Consider the following 25,573-nt stretch of genomic DNA (forward strand, 5'->3'; position numbering starts at 1 on the left):
ATGGATGGGCTGAAGCTCAAGAACAGAGATGGAAAAGAAAGAACCCAGCCCAAGGCACCTCTTGCCTCAACCCCTTCCCCTGGGGAAGCCATGGCCAAGCTGGAGGAGCTCCCCTGCACTCAGACATCCAGGCCTCTCCACCCTGCTCAGGGTGGGCTCTGCCCTGCTCTGGCCAGCCACTGCTGGTGCTCCTCAGCCATGATTTTAACCCAAGGACCTGCAGCAGGTCCCACCGAGCCCTGGGCAGGGGCAGACACTGAACCCGGGGCGCAGCCTCCCCTCCCTCGGACCCTGAGCTTGCACTGGGCACTTGCAGCCCTCCTCAGCTCACTGCAGTCCTGCTGGAGGGGGCCTGATGAGGCATCCTGCCCCCCTGGTGATTCCTGCGCCCACGCACAGTCCTGGGGAGCCAGCAGGAGCAGTGACCAGCCCAAAGTCTCATTTGGCTCTGTCAGCACCAGCCCTTCAGCTGCAGAAAGGGAGCGGCAGGGTTCCAGCTGCCCTGTGCCTGCCCCACACACAGCCCTGGAGGAACCAGGGGGTGTCCTTGGGGGTACACCCCAGCTGTTCCCAGGCTCTTTTGTCCCAGGAGCAGCTCGGGGCTGAGTGAGGGGAGAGGTGCAGGGCAGGGGCTCTGACCACAGCCGAGCCCCAGTGCCATGGAGATCCCCCCATCGTTGTGCACCCCAGGAAAGCTCCCACAAAGCCTGCAGCAGTAACTGCAGGGGTGAACTGCAGCCCGAGGAGCCCGGCCCTGGCTCTCCTGCTGCTGCACCTGTTGGCTCTGGCTGAGGCTGCTCGCAGCCCCTGCGCTGGGAGGGAGCTGCAGGCACAGCCAGCACAGCCTCCCATGCAGAGAGGAAGATGAAGAGCCTGCATGGAGCTGGTCCCTCCTGGGGAGAAGTGCCTGAAGCAGCAGGAGCTGCCTGAGGAAGCCCTGCTGTGCCCTGGATGGGTTATGTATTTCTATATATACAGGTTTACACCCATTTGCTCCCTACATCAAGGCACAGCACAAATACTTCTCTTCCAAGATATTGTCGGAGAAGCAGAAACTCCATCAAGATTTCTTTGCAGGGGCCTCCACAGAGCCTTTACCTACCAGATGGGAGGGAAAAGCCAGTTTGGGCATGCAAGTAAACATTCAAGAGCCATCCACCCTCCCCTCACCCACTGCCCCAGGCAGCAGAACCCACGGTGACCCCTGAGAAAGAAGCTGGCTGCCACACTCAGGAATTTCAGAGAGTTCCGAGGTTAACAAGATTTTTTGTGATTGGTACTTGGTTTTCTTCTTTCCGCTAACTTAGAGCTTCTCATCCACCCACACACAATGACACTTAGCTGTTGAACAGGTCTACTTCTCCTCCTAAAATAGTTATTTTCTATTTCTCTGTGGCTGAGCGTGTTCTAAATTGTGTTTTGAAGGAGGAGAGGACAACAGGGAACAGTTTTACAGAATGAAAGATCTGCTTCAAGGCAGCTCATCCAAGCTGTAAAATAGATATTCAGTAAATTCCCTCAGCATGGGCCAGTTCCTGCTTTCTGGATGATCTGGTTAAATTGCAATTTTGAACAGATGCTTAGTCACAACACATTAAAATATTTAGTTTACATAAATATCTCTACAAGGAGAAACTGCCCAGATATCTTATTTTCTACAAACTCCACTCCATAACGTATCACCAGAGGCTTTGCAGGTACTGTGGCATTATCCCAAGGGTGCCTCGGTTTCCCTCAGAGCTGGATCTCGGCGGGGAGTGCCCCGGGCTGGCAGCGGGCTCGGAGCTGGAGGGCAGAGCTGCCTCCTGCAGCCTCCGGGCAGCGTCTGAACGGCGCTGGGGCCCAGCGGGAGCCGGGCTCAGGCGGCCCGGGGAGCGGGAGGCAGGGCACGGTGGGGGCACACACACGGAGCCGGGCACCCAGCCCCGAGCCGGCAGCCATGCCACGCTGCCATCTGCCCCCGTGGAAGCGAGCGCGGCAAGGAGCGGCTCGCGGCTGTCAGATCGTGAAATAAATATACCGGGGAAATGCCCGGGCACGGCTCGGGGCAGCGAGGAGCGAGGAGCATGGCCCCGCTGGCCGCGGCCGGGGATGGCACCGGCAGCAGATGGGAGCGGGGAGGCTCGGCGGCTGCCACAGCGCCCAGCGGCTCTGCCGTGACAGCCTCACAAGTTTCCAGCTGGGAGAAGCGGGCGATCTCTCCGCCCGCTGCACAAAAATAAAAAAAAATCCCTCCACCACCTTCCGCATGCGAAGGCGTAGGACAGGGAGCGAAGAACTCCGCTGCTCACGATGCATCTGGTGGCGCTTCTGTCACTGTCACCGCACCCGCGATCGCTGCCGAGCAGCGCCCGGCGCTCGCTGCGGGGCCCGGCGGCTGCAGCGGCGCCCCGGGGGGACACCCCGGCCCTTGGGGGGACACCCCGGCCCTTGGGGGGACACCCCGGCCCTTGGGGGGACATCCCGGCCCTTGGGGGGACACCCCGGCCCTTGGGGGGACATCCCCTCATCTCGGGGGGACACCCCCTCATCCCGAGGGAACATCCCCTCATCTCGAGGGAACACCCTGGCCCCGGGGGAACACCCCCTCATCTCGGGGGGACACCCCCTCATCCCGGGGGATCCAACCCCGGCCAGAGCCGGACAGATGGCCGCCTCGCACGGCCCTGGGGCCGGAGATGAGCGGGGGTGACAAATCTCCGTGCCCGACACCCAGCGAGGCGCGGCGCCGGGGGCGAGACGGGCGCGATGGCAGCGCGAACGGGGGAGAGGCGAGGAGGGGGAGAACGGGCAGCGCTGCAGCGCATCTCCCACACACACACACACACACACACACGCACGGCTCTGTAATCCTCCGGCTCTGCTCATCCCTCGCTCCTCCCGAGCCCCGGAGCCTGGGGCTGAGCCGCCCCCGCTGCCCCCGCTCCGGCCGGCGGGCTCGGGAGGGAGCGGGCACCGAGCCGGGCGGGCGCTGGGCGCTGGGGCTGCCCCGCACAGCCCCGGCTCACCCGGAGAGAGCCCCTCCCGACCCCTCCCGACCCCTCCCGACCCTGTCCCGACCCCCCGCGACCCCCGGGCCGGGGCCGCGGCCCCGCCAGCCGTGCCCGCACCGCCGGGATTCCGTGCGGGAGCGGTGCCGGCCGTGCCCCGCTGGGATCCGTGCGCCCGCATCCATCCCCGCCGAGCCATGGCTCTCTCTAACGCAAACCCAGCGCAACCAGCGCCTCTTCTCTTCCTTTTTTTTTTTTTTTTCCTTTCCTCTTTTCCCTCAGGCATTGCTTCGTGCAAATGGGGCGATAAATCCAGAAAGCGCCACGCACCGTGGAGAAGGGAGAGGGCGGCGGGGAGGGGAAGCAGCTGCTCCGGAGGGAGGCGGATGGAGCACCTGGAGAGGCACAGGGGAGAGCGGCGGAGCCCCGCGGCACGGCCCTACCTGGAACAGCCGGAGGATGTTGGCCACCATAATGGACACGGAACTTCCCGACGCCCCGATCACTCCAACTACTTTCTCCGGCTTGACGAAGACGGGCGGCTCGCCGTTGGTGCACCTCACGTCGGAGGTGTCCTTCTGGATGAGCGCCTGCACGAAGGTGAGGGACTGCTCCAGCGCGTAGGTGTCCCGGGAGCAGGTGTCCAGGATGCGGGCGCCCAGCGTGACGTTGGGCAGCAGGTCCGGGTCGCTGTTGATCTGGTCCAGGGCGTAGAGCATCGCCTCCAGCCTGTGGATGCCGTTCTCCTTCTTGATGTCCCCGCAGGGGGAGCTCGGGGGGCCCTTGGCGTGCACGGGGAAGAGGCCGCCCAGGGTGATGTCCCCCTCCAGGCGGATGGAGTGGGGCGCGTACATCTCCTGCCCGCGGGCCGCCTCCCCGAGCAGCAGCTCCAGCAGGCAGCAGGGCAGCTCCAGCAGCGCCAGCAGCCGCAGCACCCTGCCCGGCCGGCCCATGGTGATGCCGCCGCCGCCGCCCCCGGGCGCTGCCCCGCGCTCCCCGGGGGCCGGGCCGGCCGGGATGGGGTGGCCGGGGGAGGGCTGCGGGTTCGGCCGCCCTGCCCTGCCCTGCCCTGCCCGCCGCGCTCCGGCACCGGCACTGGGAGGGCGCCGCGCCGCTGCCGCTTTAAACGGCCCCGGCCGCCCGCCCCCCGCCCGCCCCCCGCCCCGCCCGCCGCCGCTGCGCAGCGCCCGCCGCACCGCCCCGGCCGGCCACGGGCACGGGCACCGGCATGGGCATGGGCACGGCGTGGGCATGGGCACGGCATGGGCATGGGCACGGCGTGGGCACGGGCATGGGCACGGGCACCGGCATGGGCATAGGCACGGCATGGGCACGGCATGGGCACGGGCATGGGCATCGGCACGGGCACGACATGGGCACGGGCATCGGCATGGGCACGACATGGGCACGGGCATCGGCGTGGGCATCGGCATGGGCACGGGCATCAGCATGGGCACGGGCACCGGGGATGGAGCCGCGGGGTCCCGGCCCTGCCCGCCCTGCCCGGGATGGGGCTGGCGGCTGTACCGGACCCGCCGCGCTGCGGACGGGGGAAGCGGGGGATCGCGGCGGCTCCGCTCCCCGCTCCCCGCTCCCCGCTCCCCGTTCCCCATTCCCCGTTCCCCATTCCCCGTTCCCCGCTCCTCGCTCCCCGTTCTCCGCTCCCCGTTCCCCGCTCCCCGCACCCCGCTCCCCGCTCCCCATTCCCCATTCCCCGTTCCCCGTTCCCCGCTCCCCATTCCCATTCCCCGTTCCCCGTTCCCCGTTCCCCGCTCCCCATTCCCCATTCCCCGCTCCCCATTCCCCGTTCCCCATTCTCCGTTCCCCGTTCCCCGCACCCCGTTCCCCGTTCCCCGCTCCCCATTCCCCGTTCCCCGTTCCCCGTTCCCCGCTCCCCATTCCCATTCCCCGTTCCCCGTTCCCCGCTCCCCGCACCCCGTTCCCCGCTCCCCATTCCCCATTCCCCGTTCCCCGCTCCCCGCTCCCCATTCCCCATTCCCCGTTCCCCGTTCCCCGCTCCCCGTTCCCCGCTCCCCGCAGCCGGAGTGGGCTCGGGAGCGCGGCTCGGGAGCGCCGCCAAAGGCGCTGCGCGGGGGATGCTCGCTGAGCCGCCGGAGCAGCAGCGGCAGCAGCAGGAGCAGCAGGAGCAGCAGGAGCAGCAGGAGCAGCAGGAGCAGCATCCTCCGCCCCGCTCTCCCGGCGGGGAGCGCAGCGCCGCGGGCTCTGCCGCTCGCGGGGCCCGGCGGTGCCGCCGGGGACAGCCGGGGACAGCGGGAGCACCCGGGCAGCCCAGGGCATCCAAAGCATCAATCCGGATTGTGCCATGGGAACGAGAGCCTCCGCCCGCCGAGCTGGGTACCAATGGAGCGGTGAGGAGGAGGAGGAGTTTGGATGTAACCCCGTACTCCCAAACCCGAAGAAATGCAGCTGAGCTCGTTCTATTTTAAGATCTCCAGACCCATTTTTCTTCTGCACGCCCAGATCTCGAGGATGCTGGAACATCCTGGTTTTGTTCCCTTTACTCCAAAACTCTGACACCCAAAGGGACACCACCTGTTGCCATTCCCTCCTGACCAGCAAATCCATGCCCTGGCACATTCCCAATTCCAGCTAATGCAGAATGCATCCTCAGACGCTCCCACCAAACCCAGCACATTTTTTGGAGACAATCTTTAATTGCTCCTTCATAAATACCAGACCAGGTGTAGCTGCTGTTCATCACCTGGCCTCTAACACACTCTGGGCCAGCAGAACCCGTGTGCAGGAGCCTGCCCAATCACGGGATCACAGAGTGGTTGCATTGGAGGGACCTTCATGATTGTCTCATCCCAGCCCTGCCATGGCAGGGACACCTCCCACTGTCCCAGGTGCTCCAAGCTCCAATGTCCAGCCTGGCCTTGGGCACTGCCAGGGATCCAGGGGCAGCCCCAGCTGCTCTGGGCACCTGGGCCAGGGCCTCACCTCCCTCAGATCACCCACACATCTTAGGAAAGTGATTCCTACACTGCCAAGCACAGAATGGGTGGGGTTGGAAGGGACCTGAAGGATCACCCAGCTCCTCAGAGATTTTCTGTAGTGCTGTCAGACTCCCACACCTCTCCCAGTCTCTGCCAGGGGGGTGGAGCTGAACCAGCCCCATCCCCATCCCTTGCACACACATCCCAACTCCTCACATCACTCCACCTGCTGCACACGGGATTTCCTTCCCAGTTCTCCCTTGTTCCCACCAGCTCCATCTCCTTTTCCATCTCCACCCAGGGAGAGCTCTTTAGTGCCTATTTACCTCTTGCCCACTTAATTAAAGCTCCTCAGTCTGAATCTTGCCTATTATTATTATTATTATTATTATTAATATTAATATTATTATTATTATTATTAATGCTGACTCTTGTGCTTGGAGCCTCAAGTTTTCCTCAAGTGCTCCAGTTGAGGAAGGATGTGGACATAAATCACTTCTTCTAATAAATCCCATTGTTTTGCTGGAAGTCACCTCATTATTTTGAAAGTTTCCTGGTTTGCACTGTTTTTTTTTCCCTTTGGGCAAATCTGCAGTTATTAATATATCATCACATAAATTTCTGTCCTCTCAAAGGCACAGGAAACCCATCTGCTCTCCACTTCATCCTCCTCTTCCTCACACCCTGGTTTCCTAAAGAATCAGTGTCCAGATTCCCCTCCAGGCTCCCAAGGAGCACAGGGCCTGCCACAGCTGATCAAGGCAGCCCCAGGGTCCAGCCCAGCCCTGTAGCTCATCTTGGATTAGCAGCAGATGCACCAGAAGAAAAGGACAGAGTTTTACAGTATGCAGATATATCTTTATTCTCCTCCTGATTTTATTGGTTTAAGCCCTGAAGCATCAAAGATTATTCTAATTACATTACAGAAATGGATGGAGCAATCAGTACTGTGGATCCTCCTGCTATCCACAGGAGTGCCCAGTCCCTCTCCCACTCTTGCAGAGTCCTTGGCTGCTGTGCTCACAAGGACCACTGGACATCTCCTGGAAACCCTGTTTGGCAGCTTGCAGTTTCCTGCCTTTGGAGTTGAACTCTCCTTCTCCTTGTACCTGAGCCCCATCCCCTCTGCTCTGAGCTACCCACACCCAATCTGGCCCTCTCAGACAGGAAACCAAATATAAAAACAGCCTGTGCATCTCTCACTGCTGTGTTTTCCTTGGGAGAAATATCAGCCTTGGGGAGCTGAAAGACCTTTTCCAACCAGCAGATTCTGTCATGCTGTGATTTCCTTGGGCTGGCTGAACACCTGGGGTGAGGCAGCGCTGACTCAACCCAGCAGAGAGTGTGTCACACCTGTGCTGAGCAACATCCCTGTCCCCCTGCACATAAAGGAACCCTCCCCTCCCCTCCCCTCCCTCGAGCCCACCTCAGAGCCACAGTCAGCATCCACCACACTCAGAGCATTCCACACTCAGCATCCAGCACTCAGAACATTCCACACTCAGCATCCAGCACCAGAGCATTCCACACTCAGCATCCAGCACCAGAGCATTCCACACTCTGCATCCAGCACTCAGAACATTCCACACTCAGAGCATTCCACACTCTGCATCCAGCACTCAGAACATTCCACACTCAGAGCATTCCACACTCTGCATCCAGCACTCAGAGCATTCCACACTCAGAGCATTCCACACTCTGCATCCAGCACTCAGAGCATTCCACACTCTGCATCCAGAACTCAGAACATTCCACACTCAGAGCATCCAGCACTGGGTCTGATGCACTGCTACCCCTCCAGGAGTGCCCAGGCACCCAGAATCAAAATCCCACCCAAAACCAAAATCCCACCTCCCACTGCCTGAGCCTTTGCAGTGCTGGGGACACACTCCATCATCCCCTGGGGAGATTTGCTTCACCAAAAAAATCCCCAAAAAACACAGAACAAACCAAAAATTCCCCAGAAAAATAAACCAAACCCAACAAACAAACCCAACCCAAGCCTGATCTTTTAAGCAAGAGAATTTGTTTAGAAGTAAACACTGGTTAAACACATCCAAGAGAATATTCAAAACCATTTCTTAACTTGCCTGTCAAATAAGACTCAGCCAAATTTCTCCTGGATAAGCAAAGACTTTGCCAGAAAGGAAGGGGGACATTTCTGGCCTCCTCCAGGGTGTGGTGTGATCTCCATCACAGGAGGATCCACTGTCAGAGCTGCTGTATAATTAAACATTGCCTTTATCTGGGCAGCTGGCAGAGCAGACACAAAATCCCATCACAGCCAAGCAGTGGAAGCAGCCCAAAGAGTGATGGAGCAGCAGGAAGGAGGAATAAAACAACCCTTCAAATATTGGTGATGTGGCAGTGGCTGCCACGCAGGCAGAGGTCAGCCTGGACAACTGTAATGGACGTGGTACAAGCAATTAATTTGTTGGGTGAAGTCAGGCTCGGGAAAGCAGCCAGAGCTCCTGCTTATCTGCTGCTCAGAAAATAATGGATTTTTGGAGCAGAGGCCAGTGAAAAGCTCAGATCCTTAACTCGGGGCTTTGTTGCTGCTGTTTACAAAGAGAAGGTGTCAGTGAGGATCTGGTTTCCAGGGAGGACAGGGGACAGCAAATTTTCCTCAAGGATATGGTCGCTTAGATACCTCCCTGGATCCTTATTTATGTAAGAGAAACATTACTTTTACAATTGTAGCTTATTGAATTATAAAATATTAAAATATATTAAAATTATAAATAGATTGTAATTTATAAAAGATATGAAGTTATTAAATCTACAAGACATTATGGATTGTTTCCAAGACAAAACTGCAATGAACAGGTTGTGCTAAATGAAGTATCTGGGCCTGATTCTCTGCTGCAGCACTGGTGTGACCCTGTGGAAAAGCAAAGCAGCTCTGAGAGCCAAGCTCAGCCATCCTTGGATGCTCTCAGAGGCCCTCAGCATCACACACTGGGTTATTTCCCATTTGACAATAACCCATCTCCCAGATGCCCTGAGCCTCCTGTGCCCTGGCTGCTGCCACTGCCTCAGGGAGCAACAGCAGCAGCAGCAGGAGGAGGAGGAGGAGGAGGAGGAGGAGGAGCCCTTGGCCGTGAGCTGAGGCCCAGCTGGTGACATCCAGGCTGGAGTGGCAGTGCCAGTCTCACCCCTGGGTTGAAGATCTGAGGGTGGATCTCAATGACTTTGTGCAGCACGTGGTTAAAGAGCCCCGGAGCAGGGATCAGGTGCCACCATTCCCTGGTGGGCAGGGAGGAAGGGCCTGCAGCTCCCAGCAGCTTTTGGGTGCTCTGCCAGCAGCTCCCCTTGCAGAGCAGGAGCTCGGGGCCTCGGGGACAGGGGCTGGTGGCATTTCCCAGGGCCCAGGAGAAGCTGCCAGGCTGCAGCCCCATCCATCCCTGCCCAGCTCCGAAAGCCATGCAGGCCTTCCAGAGGAATGGATCAATCAATTACACAGAGACACCTTCCAAGTGCTCCTCGGAGATCACAAATCTTCCAAGCAGGCAGCTCTATTAGATGGGCACTTCAGCCAAATCATTAAACTGGCTGCCACTCACAGGGAACAATAACTTCTTCTTTCCAAACACTTATTAATCTCTGTTACTTATTTACTAAGAATATTTTGATTCACTTAATGCTTTGAACATCTTCCTGCACTGCTGAATTAGAAATGATGGAATTGCACACTCAGGATAATTAAATAAGACAGCTTTCTCCAAATAATAATAGTGTTGTAATGTCAGACAATGAAGGGACCCAGCCAGCTCAGGCAGGTCTCCTCCTCCCCTTCTGGCTGTGCTGCCTGGACTTTTCCAAGGGACAAAGTGGCATTAAAGCTGATGGAATCACTCAGGATGCTCTTGAGAGGCTTTTCCCTCCCTGACATCAGTGCCCCTTTTTTCTGTCCTTTACAGCTTCGCCAAATTTTAAACACTTTAAAGATTCTTGATAGATTTTTTTTCCCCCAAAAGAACACAGGCAGAAAATGCTTTCTGTATTTCTGAAAAATACCTCGAACCAGTGACATCTGTCCCAGCCCCTGCTTAGGGCATGGCACTTGGTCCCCATCAGGGCAGATGGACACACAACTCACCTTTGGGAAGCTTGGGCCGTGCTGCTCCTGCCAGCCCCTGGAACTGCCCCAGCACCTCCCTGGCAGGCAGCACCCACCCTGCAGGGCCCAGCAGGGCCAGCACCCACCCTGCAGAGCCCAGCAGGGCCAGCACCCACCCTGGAACAGCCCAGCAGGGCCAGCACCCACCCTGCAGAGCCCAGCAGGGCCAGCACCCACCCTGCAGAGCCCAGCAGGGCCAGCACCCACCCTGGAACAGCCCAGCAGGGCCAGCACCCACCCTGCAGAGCCCAGCAGGGCCAGCACCCACCCTGCAGAGCCCAGCAGGGCCAGCACCCACCCTGGAACAGCCCAGCAGGGCCAGCACCCACCCTGCAGAGCCCAGCAGGGCCAGCACCCACCCTGGAACAGCCCAGCAGGGCCAGCACCCACCCTGCAGAGCCCAGCAGGGCCAGCACCCACCCTGGAACAGCCCAGCAGGGCCAGCACCCACCCTGGAACAGCCCAGCAGGGCCAGCACCCACCCTGCAGGGCCCAGCAGGGCCAGCACCCACCCTGCAGGGCCCAGCAGGGCCAGCACCCACCCTGCAGAGCCCAGCAGGGCCAGCACCCACCCTGGAACAGCCCAGCAGGGCCAGCACCCACCCTGGAACAGCCCAGCAGGGCCAGCACCCACCCTGCAGAGCCCAGCAGGGCCAGCACCCACCCTGCAAACCCTGCAAATGAGTCCCTGATATTCTGCCATTGCTGCCCAGAAGTTAATTACTCTTAATGACTCTGTTTTTAGTAGCAGGGTGTGCACAGCAGCACAGAGACTCTCTGAGGGATGACTTTGCCTGTATCAAGTGCAGGTCAGAAAGGTTTTGTTTGGAATCTGCTCCCGGTGTGTGAGCCCAGGGCTGATTTCACAGCAGCAGGAAAAGCCTGGACAGGGAGCACAGAGCCAAGGAGCCCCAGAGGGGTTTGGGGTGGAAGGGCCCTCAGAGACCATCCCAGCCCCTGTGCCATGGCAGGGACACCTTCCATAAGCACACATTTTCACACTCACACCTTCCTGGCTTTGGGGACTTCAGTGATTTTTGTTGAACTGAGAGAGGACGCTCTTAGCAGAGAAGAGAAAACCATCCTGGGAGCTTGATGGGTTTTGTTGTTTGCTGTAAGAGAGTTACAGAAAACTCCAGTTCCTGTGTTCAAGCACCAAACTCATCCCCTCTTGGAGCAGCCCAGCCCAGCCCAGCCCAGCCCCAAGCTCTGAGCAGTGGCTGCTGCTCCCCAGTTCCCCAGGAAGGGTCCCAGGGGAGTCCCCAGCCAGGAGGGTGCTGTGGCACCCAGTCCCACCACAGCTGGCACCCTGCTAATGAGCCCTGACAAATCCTGATAATGAATCATTGAGAACATGAGTTAAGCATGAAATAAAGCAAACACCAAGGATCTTATGTAATTCTTCCTACTTCAATGGCTGCAGGAATTGAGTCATGAGATTGTTTTGGAACATTTTATGACACAAGTCAGGAGAGCTCTTTGTAAATGAAGTTTTAACTTTTTTTTTCTTTAAGGGCCCTTCATGGCTGTGCACATTTTGTACAAGTGGAGATCTTTTCCTCATCTCTTTTATTTACTCCCTTAATGCCCTTCTTCATTCATTTTGTAGCAAGCCTGGTCTGTGCAAGGCTTTACTCTGTGTGCATCAACAGCAAACTCAGGCAAAAACCATCGACAGCCTGGTGTCCCCAGGTACTGTAACAGCTCCTTTCTGCTGCTGTGGGCTCAGGGTAGAGATTTTTACCTTTATTCTCCTGCTTTGATACATTGACTATCAGACAATCCTGAAAATTCCCATTTCCCGGTGCTTAACCATGGTTTTCTTTCATGCCCTGTCATGCTCCATGAAATGAATTTTCCCCTGGCTTCACCTCTCTCAGCACTCACCTGTTGGGCCTCTGGATCCTGGTGCTCATCCCTGGGGGAGCCAGCACTGGGTCCTGCTGTGCCATGCTGCATCACCCAGCTCATCCCATCCCATCCCATCCCAATCCCACCCCATCCCACCCCAGCCCATCCCATCCCATCCCATCCCACCCCCACCCTATCCCCATCCCCATCCCCATCCCATCCCACCCCATCCCCATCCCATCCCATCCCATCCCAATCCCACCCCAATCCCATCCCACCCCAATCCCACCCCATCCCATCCCATCCCACCCCATCCCCACCCCATCCCCATCCCATCCCATCCCATCCCATCCCATCCCATCCCCACCCCATCCCCATCCCATCCCATCCCATCCCATCCCATCCCATCCCATCCCCATCCCATCCCAATCCCATCCCATCCCATCCCATCCCATCCCATCCCATCCCATCCCATCCCATCCCATCCCATCCCATCCCCATCCCATCCCAATCCCATCCCATCCCATCCCATCCCATCCCATCCCATCCCATCCCATCCCATCCCATCCCATCCCATCCCCATCCCATCCCAATCCCATCCCATCCCATCCCATCCCATCTCATCCCATCCCATCCCATCCCATCCCATCCCATCCCATCCCATCCCCATCCCCATCCCCATCCCAATCCCATCCCATCCCATCCCACCCCATCCCATCCCATCCCATCCAATCCCATCCCAATCCCATCCCATCCCATTCCCTGCTGGGGCACAGGCCCAGCTGGTGTTTGATGGGGGTTATTCCATCCAGCCACACTGTGCTGGATGTAGAAAAGCCTCTCCAAGGCACTGCCATGGGTGGCAATGTGGTCGAGAACCACAGGGTTGAGCTCAGGATCTACCCAGCAGTTTTTGACTCTTCCTCTTCAAAACTCACTGTGTTTTCCACAGAAAAAAACAATTTACAGGGACTGGGAACATCTCCATCACCTGTGAGCTGCTCTAATAATGTGGTTTTGTTCGAGATGCCTTGCTACTGTAATGAATGAAATCAGATTTTTCTGACCCCATTTAAGGCTTTGGGAAATGCAGGCGCTGAAGTTCCTCTCTCAGGAAACCCTGGGCTAATGGGAGCTCTCCAGACTGGTGGCTTGAGCTGAAGGAGTGGAGAAAGGAGCTCCAAATAACCTGGAGCTACCACAGAACAAAATCAAACCTGTCATTATTCACACCCCTCCCTGTGGGGAGCAGCAGGCACTGGTGGAACCTCCAATGAGCTTCAAAGGGCTGGGCTGGAGAGGGGCTCCAGGACAGGAATTGTGCCTGAAATTGGTGAAAAGGGGAGCTCCAGGGCAGGAATTGTGCCTGAAATTGGTGAAAAGGGGAGCTCCAGGGCAGGAATTGTGCCTGAAATTGGTGAAAAGGGCAGGAATTGTGCTGAAGCAGGTGAGCAGAGGAGCTCCTGGAGGAGGAATTGTGCCTGAAGCAGGTGAGCAGAGGAGCTCCTGGAGCAGGAATTGTGCCTGAAGCAGGTGAGCAGAGGAGCTCCAGGGCAGGAATTGTGCCTGAAGCAGGTGAGCAGAGGAGCTCCAGGGCAGGAATTGTGCCTGAAGCAGGTGAGCAGAGGAGCTCCAGGACAGGAATTGTGCTGAAGCAGGTGAGCTCCTTTCATGAGGCACTGGCAGGGTGGGCTGCCAGCCTCAAAGCTGATCCAGTTCCACTTCCAGGTGGATGAAAACTCATTAATTTCAAAGATTGGAGCATGAATGTTCAATCCTTGGGCAGGGCAGGGGAGGCTCTCTGGAGGATGAAGGAGCCAGGACAGAGGAGATCCTGGCAGCTCCCACAGTGACCTGCACTGGGTGTGAGAAGAACCAGGTTAAACTCCTTACACAGGAGATTAGGGGGCCACAAGGGTTCCAAACAGGCTCTGTGTGTGTGTGCAGCAACGTTTTCACACCCAGAGAAAATGGATTTTATCCTCAATTAGCCCAAATCGAGGCCTGCCCTCAGCAGGGCGCTCTGATGGCTCAGGATTCACCGGGTACAAATGGCAGTGCCTGAGGGTCAGAGAGGGAAACTGCCTCAACACCCTCCCAGAAAAGCCATCCCAGCCTCAGCCATGATCACCAGCCCCTCTGGGAGATAATTATTATTAGAAAAGGGCTTTTATGAAATCCAGCAGGGCAGGGGGGCTGTGCCTGCACTGAGCTCATGTCTTCCAACTTGTTGGCACTTGGCTTCTCTTGGTTCCTCCAGGAGAACAAAAACACTTTGACCCAAACCAAACACATTGGAATGAATATTTAAAATATTTTCCTTATTTTTTCCAGTTAAATGGAAACAAATATTATAATTTCTTGATATTATTAGGGCATTTTGTTGAAAAAATTATGTCAGAATGCTTATGTATATATTTATTGTGATATGCAGGGCTGAAGCCCAGATCTGATACAGATATTGGATCAAACCCTGTGCTCTGTGGCAATCTAATTTTATCCTGACACGTTGATTGCTCGCTCTTCATCTGTGGCTGCTGTCCCAAAGGGGCTAAGTGAGAGGAGCTGCATTTTTTTTTTCCTTTCCTGTAAAATGACATGAAATAAATTCAGAAGAACACACACAAGAACAATGTGGGGTTTGTTATTCACGAGACAGCTCTGAGAAGGGAAAGAATTGGAGCTGAGATTCGTGAAGGATGGTACAAAATATGATGGAATTTCTGACTAATAAATCACAGAGATCCACTCCAAACGGAGGGAACTGGCCCGTGCAGGGGCTTTTGGAAATCCCTCTGTATTGTTGTCCCTGCTTTCCAGCAGCTGGGACACGTGGCATTTCCTGGAATGGCCAGGCCTGGGGCTCAGGCAGGCTGTGGGCAGATCTGGTGGGGAATCACAGCTCCCAGGCCAGCCAGGGGCAGCCCCACGCGGGTGCAGGGTTTCCTCAGGGATCGGGAGTTTCAGAGGGGGGAATTTCCCTCAGAGGCAGCACCTCAGGAAGGGACGCTGAGCTTCGCCACAGGGGAGGATTCGTTACCTGTCATTCCAACGAGGGCTTGCAAGGATTTCCACTGATTTCCATGGATATCCAGTTCCAAATATAAAGCTGAGGAACAGCACCAGACTTGGCCAGCAAGAACCCTTGAAAACACCAAAGCCAAGGCAAACAGGAGAAGAAACAAGCCCACGTCAGAAAGCCACAATCAGAAGATCCCTGGGTGAGAAGCACATTTCTCACTCCAGCATTGGTGCACTTGAACAGAAGAGGCCCATGATGAACCAATTGTCCCCATTTAGCTCTGCTGAGAGCAGCCAGGGCTGAGCTCCTGCTCTCCCCATGCCACCCCTCGGTACAGGGCAGGAGCCCTGACCCCTCTCTCTGGGATGGCCCTGGGGGTCTCAGGCTCAGCTCAGCAAACACGGGTGCTGCTAATGACAGAGGAAAGCCTGCTGTCAATATTTGCAGAGCTAAAACGCTGCCCTTAATTTTCTTGCAAATATTTAAGGAAAAAGTCAAACAGAAACTCACCCTCCTGTCAGGAAAACCTCATTTGCGCCACCGACAATCCAGAACTTCTCACTGAACCTCCCTCACTTCTAATAACCCAAAACTTAGAAGTGTTTCTTAATTTTAGCAGCTTTTTTTTTTCTCTTGACCCAGATACCAACAAGCTTTTACTACTGGGAAATGCAATGTTCGTGCAGCAGAGCTAAACCCATCATTTATTTCTGTATTAAATTTGGAGAGCTTCTCTCCTTCCTCTTTAATTCCCCACCTTGATGGTGCCCTGCATTCTCTCCAAGTTTAGAAGGTGCCTTGCATTCCCCCTCTGGTTCCTCCATTAGCTCAGGGCCCAACTCTGCCTAAATCAAACTGAGTATTTCAGACACACCAATGGTAGCTCAGGGTTGGCGTGAGCAGACAAGAATAAAATTGCTTTTTATAAGGTTTTTATTAAAAGCAATTCAGTTTGGAGAACCAGAGGATGAATTAAAAGAGTGGTGCTGGGCTGTGTGTTAATTGCAGCCAGTTAATTTAATTAGGGATGGCTGATGAGGGCAGGGCAGGGCAGTGCTGGCTGTGTGGGCTCTGGCTCTGCCACAGCCATGGGGGAAAATCCATGTCCTCAAGACATCCCCTAGATTTTCTGGTGGTTTGACTCATTAGCAATTTTCCTTTTCATGCTCTTTGAGGGGGAAAAAAAAAGAAAAAAAATGGCATTTTGGAGAAGAGAGGAGCAAGTAAAAGACAGGCAAACCCATGAGAGCACTTAGGGAGGAGAAAGCCCTCCTGTGTCCCTGGTGTTTGCTCGGGAACTTTTCCATTTTCACCCGAGGCTGCAGCTCAGGGGTCACTCGAGGCAGCCCCAGCCCTTGCAGAGGGCACAGCCCTGGCTCTGGGGAGCCACAGGAGTGGGCAGGAGCTTTTAGTGCTTCCAACCAAGACAGGAATTACAAACAGCAATTCAAATTCTGTCCCATAAATCACCAATTCCCATGGAAGCCACGCTTGGGAGTGGGCAGGATTGGGGTGTGCTGAGTTAATGTTTGAAATCAAAGTAACCACTGGCAATCCTCTTGAAACACAGCAAACTTCCTTTAGCCTCACCGCCAGGAAGGAGAATCTTCTCTTCCAAAATGGGAATTTCTACCATTACTTTATGTCCTTTTCTGTGTTTATGAGGCAAAAGTTATCAAGGCATTTCAACCATTAATTAATTGAAACTTCTGCTTAATCCCCACCAGAACTAGGCTGGAATTCTCTAGATTGCAGTGTTTTGGAGTTAATTGTCCATTTTTATACCAATGAAATTGTGGATTCATTCAAATCTAAGGAACATTTAAGGTTGGACTTGATGTTCTTTTTCAACTGTGATCATTCTGTGATTCTGTGAACACAGTCTTAAAATTCAGAAGGAAAAAATGAGAATTAGTACATCCCTGAGGGAAACAGACCCACCCCAGTTCCTCCTGTGGCCAGGGCTCCACGTTGGGTCTCTCTTTAGTCAAAGCCTTCCCCTGGTCCTTTTCTGTGTGCTGGGAGAGCTCCAGACCCAATGGGAGAGTGGGCCTGGAGTCTGGGGAAGGTGGAAAGGGGCTGGATTCCATGGACTGACAGAGAGAGGAGCAATCTGCACCCTCTCTTGTAGAGGAGAGGCCTCCAGAGAACGTGGCTGTGCTGGAGGAGCAGCAAACCCTGGCCAGCCAAGAGCCACACCATAACAGCCGCATTATTTAAAATTATTTAATTGACAGTGAGTGTGCAATCTAAGGCTGCAGTATAAGAAAAACCCACTTGAGCCAGATTGCTGGGACACAATCATTTGCTGATTAATCCCCAAAGTACACTTTAAAGGACATAGCCAAAGACTTCAGGACAATGGTCTTATTTTTACTGTGCCACATCATGTTTTTCATTTACCAGTGCAGTTCTTGCTAAAGACCTGTAATTTCATCTTTGGTTCACCCTGTGAGAAGCCTTTGCCTCGTCCCAAAATACTCACTCAGAAAAGCTTTCACCAGAAGCTTGCAACCAACAATAAAAACAATCACCTGAAACCACCCTCAATTTGGGGCACTTCCATCAATCCAGATCCTGCTGATGCTCCCACTGGAGCTCGGGCTCTTAAATGATTTCTCACTTTCATCTTGGCTCTGAAACTGCACAAAATTCTCACATTTGGGCAGCGCTGGAAGCAAGAACAGCAAAGCTGCAAAACTCCTGGGTCCCCGTGCGAGGCAGGGAGGATTTTGCCCTAAATGTCCCCATTTCCATCCCATCCCTCATGCTAATTGAGTTCTAAACCTCGACTGGAGCTTCCTGTTGGCAGCTCCTGGCCCAGCGCGCATCCGTTCTGGGGCCGTTCGTGTCTCCTGGGCTCTGGGTTCAGCTCCAGGTTTTCCACACTTTTCCTGTGCAGGGCTCCAGGGAACGATCTCATTCCCTGCTGCTGCAGCTCCCTCCCTCTCAGCAATAACAAACCCACTAATTCTCATCGCTCCAAGACACCAGAGCCATAGCAATAAAACTTGCAAACAGAGGGGAGAGAGAGAAGCACGTAAATATGATTCAAACCTAAGCTGAAGTTACTAAAATCCAATTGAATTCCAATTTCTTTTCCTCCTTCCCCTGGCTGATGTTTCCCCAAAGCTACTCCCTTGAATTACATGTGCACAGTCACCCTTCATTTCCATCAGCTGCATTCCCACGTTGGAAAAACCTCAGCATCTTGTGTTGCTTACGGAGAAAACAATTTCAGTGATGAAGGTTTTGTCCAGGTGAGTGCCTGGAATGACTCAACAGCCAGGGATGCCTCTGACACCGGGAAGGGTTTGCAGGAATGAGACCAAGCAAATGTCTGACCCCCACTTCAAAAGGAGCAGAGCGTTTCTAGGAGCACAGCAAAGAGTCTGAGTGGTAACAACCAGAAAAAAGAGTATGAATTGGGTTTGGAGAAGCATGGGAATGTCTCACCATCATCAGCCCAAAGCTTCCTGCTGGAGCACAGGCAGGTGACCCAAGGGGTGACATCTGTGAAGGGGCCGTGCAGGGGTGACACTGATGCTGCTGGATTTGGGGAGACTTTGGTTATTTCCAGGATTTCAGCCCTGGGGAACAAGAGGATGTTGGTTAGACTCGGCTGGCAGCGCACCTGTCTGCTTCTTACTGCCCAGGAAATGTGGATTTGTGGCAAGCACAGCTTCCCAATTGAACAGGATTTTGGTGGGATGAGAGCATTGACCATACAGGAGGTGTTGAGCACAGGCCTCCCAGAAACCAATAGCAAAATAATCTCAGATCACCAAGAAATTGCTGAGATCCTCAAAGATCATCCACTGAAGGGAATTCCCAGAGCAGCTGGGGCTGCCCCTGGATCCCTGGCAGTGCCCAAGGCCAGGCTGGACACTGGGGCTTGGGGACACCTGGGACAGTGGGAGGTGTCCCTGCCATGGCAGCCTTTAAGGTCCCTCCCAACCCAACCCAACCCAGCCCATTCTGTGATTCCCCCTGCAGAGCACACACAATAAATAATTTTTTTCAGCACTCTCATGCAGGGTCCCCTCCAGGGGCAGAGCTTTGGGTGCAGACACAGGGGGGTCACCCAGGGGTGGCTCCAGCCCCAGGAGTGACCACAGGGGCTGGAGGATCAGCCCTGAGCTCAAGCTGAAATGTGAAACCTCCCCTGAGCTCCATCAGCCTGTGTGGAGGCCTCTTGCAAAACCAGCCCTAATATTCAAAATTTAGCAACACCATCTGTTAGAGACTTTGTTAAATAAAAACAACTCATTACTGAACTTAGATCTGGGAGAAGGATCGCTTTCCTTCACATACAACTGATTTTCTTCAGCTGGAAAAACACAAATAGTTGTTTCCCAGCATTTCTGAACTGTTTCCAAAGGTTTCTGACAGCAGCCACGTTCCTAACCTGTAGCCAAAGAAATAACTGTACTATTAATCTGGAGCTGGCAGTAACTCCTGACATTTGAATTATGCTGCTGAAAGGTGTCTTTTACCAGCTGGTAAATAACGATCCCCTAATTACAGATATAAATCTGTGGAGGTATGAATGCACAGCTCAAAGTGATGAAAATGTTTAATAAAATATGGCCCAGAAATGGAGAATGTGATTAGATTCAGCACCTTGACCACGGGGGTTTCTGGATCTGCTGGGAGAACCAGAACAGCCCCTGAGGATGGAACACCCCCTGTGCCAGGGACAAATCTGAGGGTGGTTATCACTGGTGTAACTGGTGGTTATCATTAGTAAAACTGGTGGTTGTCATTGGTGTAACTGGTGGTTGTCACTGGTGTAACTGGTGGTTATAATCTGTAAAACTGGTGGCTGTAATTGGTGTAACTGGTGGTCATAATTAGTAAAACTGGTGGTTGTAATTGGTGTTATCATTAGTAAAACTGATGGTTCTCATTGGTGTAACTGGTGGTTATAATCAGTAAAACTGGTGGTTGTAATGGTGTTATCATTGGTAAAACTGGTGGTTGTCATTGGTGTTATGACTGGTGGTGGTGGTTATCACTGGTGTACCTGGTGGTTATAATCAGTAAAACTGGTGGCTGGAACTGGCGTAACTGGTGACTGTAATTGGTGTAACTGGGGGTTATCACTGGTGGTTTTAATTAGTAAAACCGGTGCTTATCATTGTCCAAAGAAATCTAAACAACCAGTGTGGTGTGAAACCCCTTCTCAACTACCCAGGTTCCTATGGCTGCTGCAGAGAAGAGCATTTATGATGAGCCCTGCTGGTAATCACAGACCGTTATTAATTTGGTTTCCCCAGTGAAGTTTGATGAAGATATGGTTTCCTTTTGGGGCCTGGATTTGTCACCTCTGTGACTCAGACTTATGTCATAGATCTCTAATGACAGAAATTGGAAAAAGCTCAAAACTGTAGTTTATTTTTTTAATACTTTTTTTTAAAATCACTTTTTAAAATTCTATCCCAAGCCAACTGTTCTACAAAAGCCATGGCAGCTTGATCTGAAATGGCTTTATTTTGGTGCTTCCCTTTCAGCTTTTTTGAGTATTACATTTATTCATCATAATTTTTGTTGGTTTTTTGGCAATGGATAAACACAAATTCTTTTCTTTAAGATTGATTTCTCTAATTGCAGCCTCATCAAAAATCCCCAGCAGAGCTTCTCCAGTGGCTTCCACAACTCCCTGACTGCAGTTCACAGCCTGAGACAAAGCTCACCCAAGTGCCTGCATGGAAGAGATCTCTGAGTGTGACCCAGTGAATATCATGGGATGTCTTGGGATAGGAGGGACCCACCAGGATCCCCCAGCCCAGCCCTGGCCTGCACAGACACCCCGAATCCCACCCTGGGCATCCCTGGCAGCTCCTGGAGCTCTGGGGCTGTGCCCATCCCTGGGCAGTGCCAGCACCCTCTGGGGGATGAACCTTTCCCAATAATAGAATAAAATAATATATATTATTTATATATATTTATAATTTTAACATATTTGTATATAAATATATATTTTTTATTTAATATAATATATTAAATATAGATATTATATTAAATAAATATATATATTTCCAGTTTATATATTGTTATATTATTTATATAATAATTATATATATTATATTTTATATATTATTATATTATATATAATATACCTTTCTATATACAGGTGTACATACAGTATCTTGTAAATAGTAACACAGCCTGGGGAATGGTGAGTGATCTTTCTCACTGCTGAGATGCAGCACAGCTCAGTCCAGGCCGCATTTCTCACCTGATAATTGTGATTATCAGCCACAAGGGCCACCTCAGGCCAGGTCTGGCTCCCACCTCTCCAGCTTCCTCTCAGCCGGGCCTGCAAGGAAAGCTGGCAGGGAAGGAGCAGGGGGGTTCGTTCCCAAGCTGCCAGTGCAGTTCCTTTCTCCAGCACTACAGTCATTAACTCTGCAGCACAGCACCCAAGTTATTCCTCTCCAGCCTCTGCACAGCTTTCCCTGCCCCGCTCGGGGTGGTTCCATCCCATTACTGCTGTGCCTCACTGCTCCATTATTGATGGCAGCACTGCCCATCCAAGGACTCATTAATAAGTCACGTTCCTAAATCCATGTGTTCCCCTGGAAGGAAGGGATCTCTGACATAACATCTGCCTGTGCTCAAATTACAAATTACAGTAATGAGCCTCTGCTTCTGCTCATCCCAGCCCTGCCATGGCAGGGACACCTCCTGCTGCCCCAGGCTGCTCCCAATGTCCAGCCTGGCCTTGGGCACTGCCAGGGATGCAGGGGCAGCCCCAGCTGCTCTGGGCACCCTGCCAGGGCTGCCCACCCTCAAATCACCAACCCCACCACCTTCAAATCCCCAAAAATCTTCCTAATGCAGGCCTTACTGGGGCCATCTCTGGCGTGGGGATGGAGAACACGCCAGGGGATCACTGTGCATTTCCTGGTGCCCAACACCAACCTTCCTCAGAACTCTGCTCAAAACCACCCCCACTGCCAGGCTGAGGCCCAAACAAGGACCAAACCCAGCCCAGAGCCTGCCAGTTCCACACCAGCTCTCTGGGCTGGAGATTAGACCAATGAAAGGGGTTTTAGGAGGAAAGCTGGTGCAGGAGAGGAAGAGCTGGGCTGCAGAAGCTGGAGCTGGCATGCAAGGCTGAATTAATAGCTTAATGCAATTCAGTTCTTACTGGTTGCCTGGAAACTAACTTCGAGAAAAAAAAGAGGAAAAGCACAAACCATAATGGGTGTAGAGGGCTTAATAGGGAATTATTGATGCCACCAGACTGTCTGACAGTCTGATGGATTTCTAACCAAATCACTCCAAATGCTCCTTTATTATTATTATATGTTCTCCTCAACAACAAGGTGCAAGGCCAGAGGAGAGGAAATATTCCTGGAGCTGGGGTTAATGCAGGCAGGAGGGGCTGGTGTGTGCAGGGCAACCTGGCTGCTCTCCCTCCGTGCTCAGCATCTCCTGCAGCAGCAAACACAGGGACAATCCTGGTTCTCCTGCCTGGCTGGAGAATCCCTGCCCTGCCTCTGTGCTCAGCATCTCCTGCAGCAGCAAACACAGGGACAATCCCTGCCCTGTCCTGCTGGACAATCCCTGCCCTGTCCTGCATCTGTCTCTCCATGTTCTGCATCTCCTGCTTGTGTTCTGCAGCAGCAAACACAGGGACAATCCTGATTCTCCTGCCTGGCTGGAGAATCCCTGCCCTGCCTCTGTGTTCTGCATCTCCTGCAGCAGCAAACACAGGGACAATCCCTGCCCTGCTGGAGAATCCCTGTCCTGCCCTGCTGCTGTCCCTCTGTGTTCAGCATCTCCTGCTCGTGTTCTGCAGCAGCAAACAGAGAGAATCCCTGTCCTGTCCTGCTGGACAATCCCTGTCCTGTCCTGCTGGACAATCCCTGTCCTGCCCTGCTGCTGTCCCTTCATGTTCTGCATCTCCTGCTCGTGTTCTGCAGCAGCAAACAGAGAGAATCCCTGCCCTGCTGGATGGAGCCCTGCAGAGCTGCTCACAGGCAGGAGCTGCTGTGCTCCAGCTGCAAATAAAACTGCTCGGGCAGCCAAGCACTGCCCTGGGGAGGATTTGGTGCCTGCTCATCCTTGTGTCCATGGGGAGGGATAAAACACACCCTGCAAATCTCCTGCCTCCCCAAAGGCTGGGGGGTCCTTTGGGCTGAGCAGAGCCTGGAGGAGATGAGGGATCATGGCAGGAAAAGGGGACCAGAGACTGCTGGTTTTGATGGAAAGCTCCTGTTCATCCCAGTAAGGACCTCATCCATCCCAGTAAGGACCTGCCAAGTCTGGGAGGGCACGAAGCTAACTGTTAATGAAGCACATTTCATTAGCTAAGGAAGCAGCTCAATGGTTCTGGCACCACAGAGCAAATGCTGTCCCTGCAGCAGCCCCAGGTCACAGCAGCAGCCCCCAGAGCAGCTCCAACAGCCAGACCCTGGTGCCCATCTTGGGATAGTGCAGGTTTTATCCTGATTATTTTGGACAGGAATTAGGTCAGTTTAATTGCCCTCACCTTCAGATGAGCATCCACCTCTCTGCTGGGTGTGTAACTAAAGCACTGAGAGCACCAACCCAGGAAACCCCAGCACCCTGGGGCTGCTCAGACCCTGCCAAACACCCCCAGCTCTGTGCCTCAGGGACAAACCCTGGCAGGACTCCAGGGTGAGGACAATCAGGTGTTAGAAACAGCTTTGAGAACAGACCACCCTGCCTCTCCTCCCGTCTCTGAGGTGCATTGGATAATGTAACTGAAATATAGAACATATTGTAATATAGAACAGAGCAGGGCTAATTTTGAGTCTGCTCCTGATTTATCTGTGATGTCAAGATATTCTGTAGATACCTCGAGAGCATTTAAAATAGTCTCTAAATAAAGCAAGTCATTATTTCTTGCTAAAAATGGGGTTTAAAATGAGCTAGTTACTGAAAAAAAAACAACAAACTGTAAATTGTTTTCCAATTCCATAGGTCTCTTTCCTGTTTCCAAGTGATCTGTGGTAATAAAGTCCCAACATGGAGATCCAGTGCCCCAACAAAATTATTTAATGACTTACAGAATGCACATTAAATCCCTACAAGCAAGCTAAGGCAAACATAATCACACACCTTTTTCATTACAGTTCTTTGGACACTGGAGGTACAAATGGAATTTAGCTCACCAGTTCACTTATTTTTCATTGCTATCCCATTACCCACAAGTTCTGTTTCCCATGTACATCTCTTTTTAGGAGTTCCTGAACCAACAAACCTGGAAGGTGGAGCTGTTTGAGCCCTCAGGCGTGAGAGAAATTTCTACAGGGTGTGACAAGCAGAAATCAGTGTGCTGACACCTGCAGAGATCATTGAAATCATTGTGAAATCATTGAAATCAGTGTGCTGACACCTGCAGAAATCATTGTGCTGATACCTGCAGAAATCATTGAAACCATTGTGCTGACATCATTGAAATCATTGTGAAATCATTGAAATCATTGAAATCATTGAGCTGACATCATTGAAATCATTGTGAAATCATTGGAGTCATTGTGCTGACACCTGCAGAGATCATTGAAATCATTGAGCTGACATCATTGAAATCATTGTGAAATCATTGAAATCATTGAAATCATTGAGCTGACATCATTGAAATCATTGTGAAGTCATTGGAGTCATTGTGCTGACACCTGCAGAAATCATTGAAACCATTGTGAAATCATTGAAATCATTGAAATCATTGTGAAGTCATTGGAATCATTGGAGTCATTGTGCTGACATCATTGAAATCATTGTGAAATCATTGAAATCATTGGAATCATTGTGCTGACACCTGCAGAAATCATTGAAATCATTTAGCTGGAATCATTGAAATCATTGTGAAATCATTGAAATCATTGGAATCCTTGTGCTGACACCTGCAGCAGGACTGGCCCTCCCCAGGCTCCCGTGTGCCCTCCTGGGCAGAATGCTCTGGGCAGTCCAGAGCTGGGCTCAGCTGCTCTCTGCGTCCCTGCCCAGCCCCTGCAGGGTGGGGCCAGCCTGGAGCCCACCATCCCCACTCCAGACAGCCTCACCAGAACCTCTTCATGGAAGCTGCTGGCTCCTCCTTGCCCTCTGGGGAACTGAAGGGATTTACTTCAGCTCAGGAGCTGTCTGCTAGCTGGTAAACTTGTGATGGTGGACATAATGAAAAGCACCCCTGAGCCTTTTCTTCTGGAAGGAGGGAGATGTTGTCCTCAAGTTCAAAAGTGTCAAAGCCTGATTTCTTTGTGGCTGCTGGAACACGTCATTCCGAGGCTGTTACTCTGCAAAATAATTTGTAGATTCCAAACACTGATATTTATAGCTGAAGCACAACTCCTAAAGTCTCATGGTTCTAATGGGAATGTTGGCAGGTCCTTTATTATGTCACAGTGAGCAGTGGTGTTAAAAGTTCTGGAATCAAACTATCAATGAATGATAAATGGGGGGTGAGCTGCTCGTGTCACACCACTTATTAAGTTGGTACCATAAATTATTGCACTGTAAAAATCAATGTTTACTTCAGACTTCCCTCCCATATTTTCATTGCTATTTTCTAGAATTCATTTAAAAAACTACAAGAAACAAAAAAAGAAAAAAAAAAAAGAAACCCAAAACCACGTGGAAGAGGAAAATTAATTTTCTT

At 53.0% G+C, this 25,573-nt stretch overlaps 1 protein-coding gene across 4 annotated transcripts in view; it reads right to left on the bottom strand.

Moving 5' to 3' along the window:
- Positions 1-3,945, bottom strand: part of GRM7 (glutamate metabotropic receptor 7) — a 196,259-nt gene extending 192,314 nt beyond the window's left edge. For all 4 annotated transcript variants that reach the window (XR_010784428.1, XM_066558432.1, XM_066558431.1 and 1 more), the window contains exon 1: positions 3,434-3,945. Coding sequence is in view for 3 of the 4 variants with exons in the window: in XM_066558432.1 (XP_066414529.1) it covers positions 3,434-3,943 (510 nt within the window). In the remaining variant the exon portion in view is untranslated. The remainder of the gene's footprint in view (positions 1-3,433) is intronic.
- Between the last annotated feature and the right edge of the window lie 21,628 nt (positions 3,946-25,573).

Source organism: Molothrus aeneus, chromosome 12 (genome assembly GCF_037042795.1).
Source record: "Molothrus aeneus isolate 106 chromosome 12, BPBGC_Maene_1.0, whole genome shotgun sequence".
Taxonomy (NCBI): Eukaryota; Metazoa; Chordata; class Aves; order Passeriformes; family Icteridae; genus Molothrus; species Molothrus aeneus.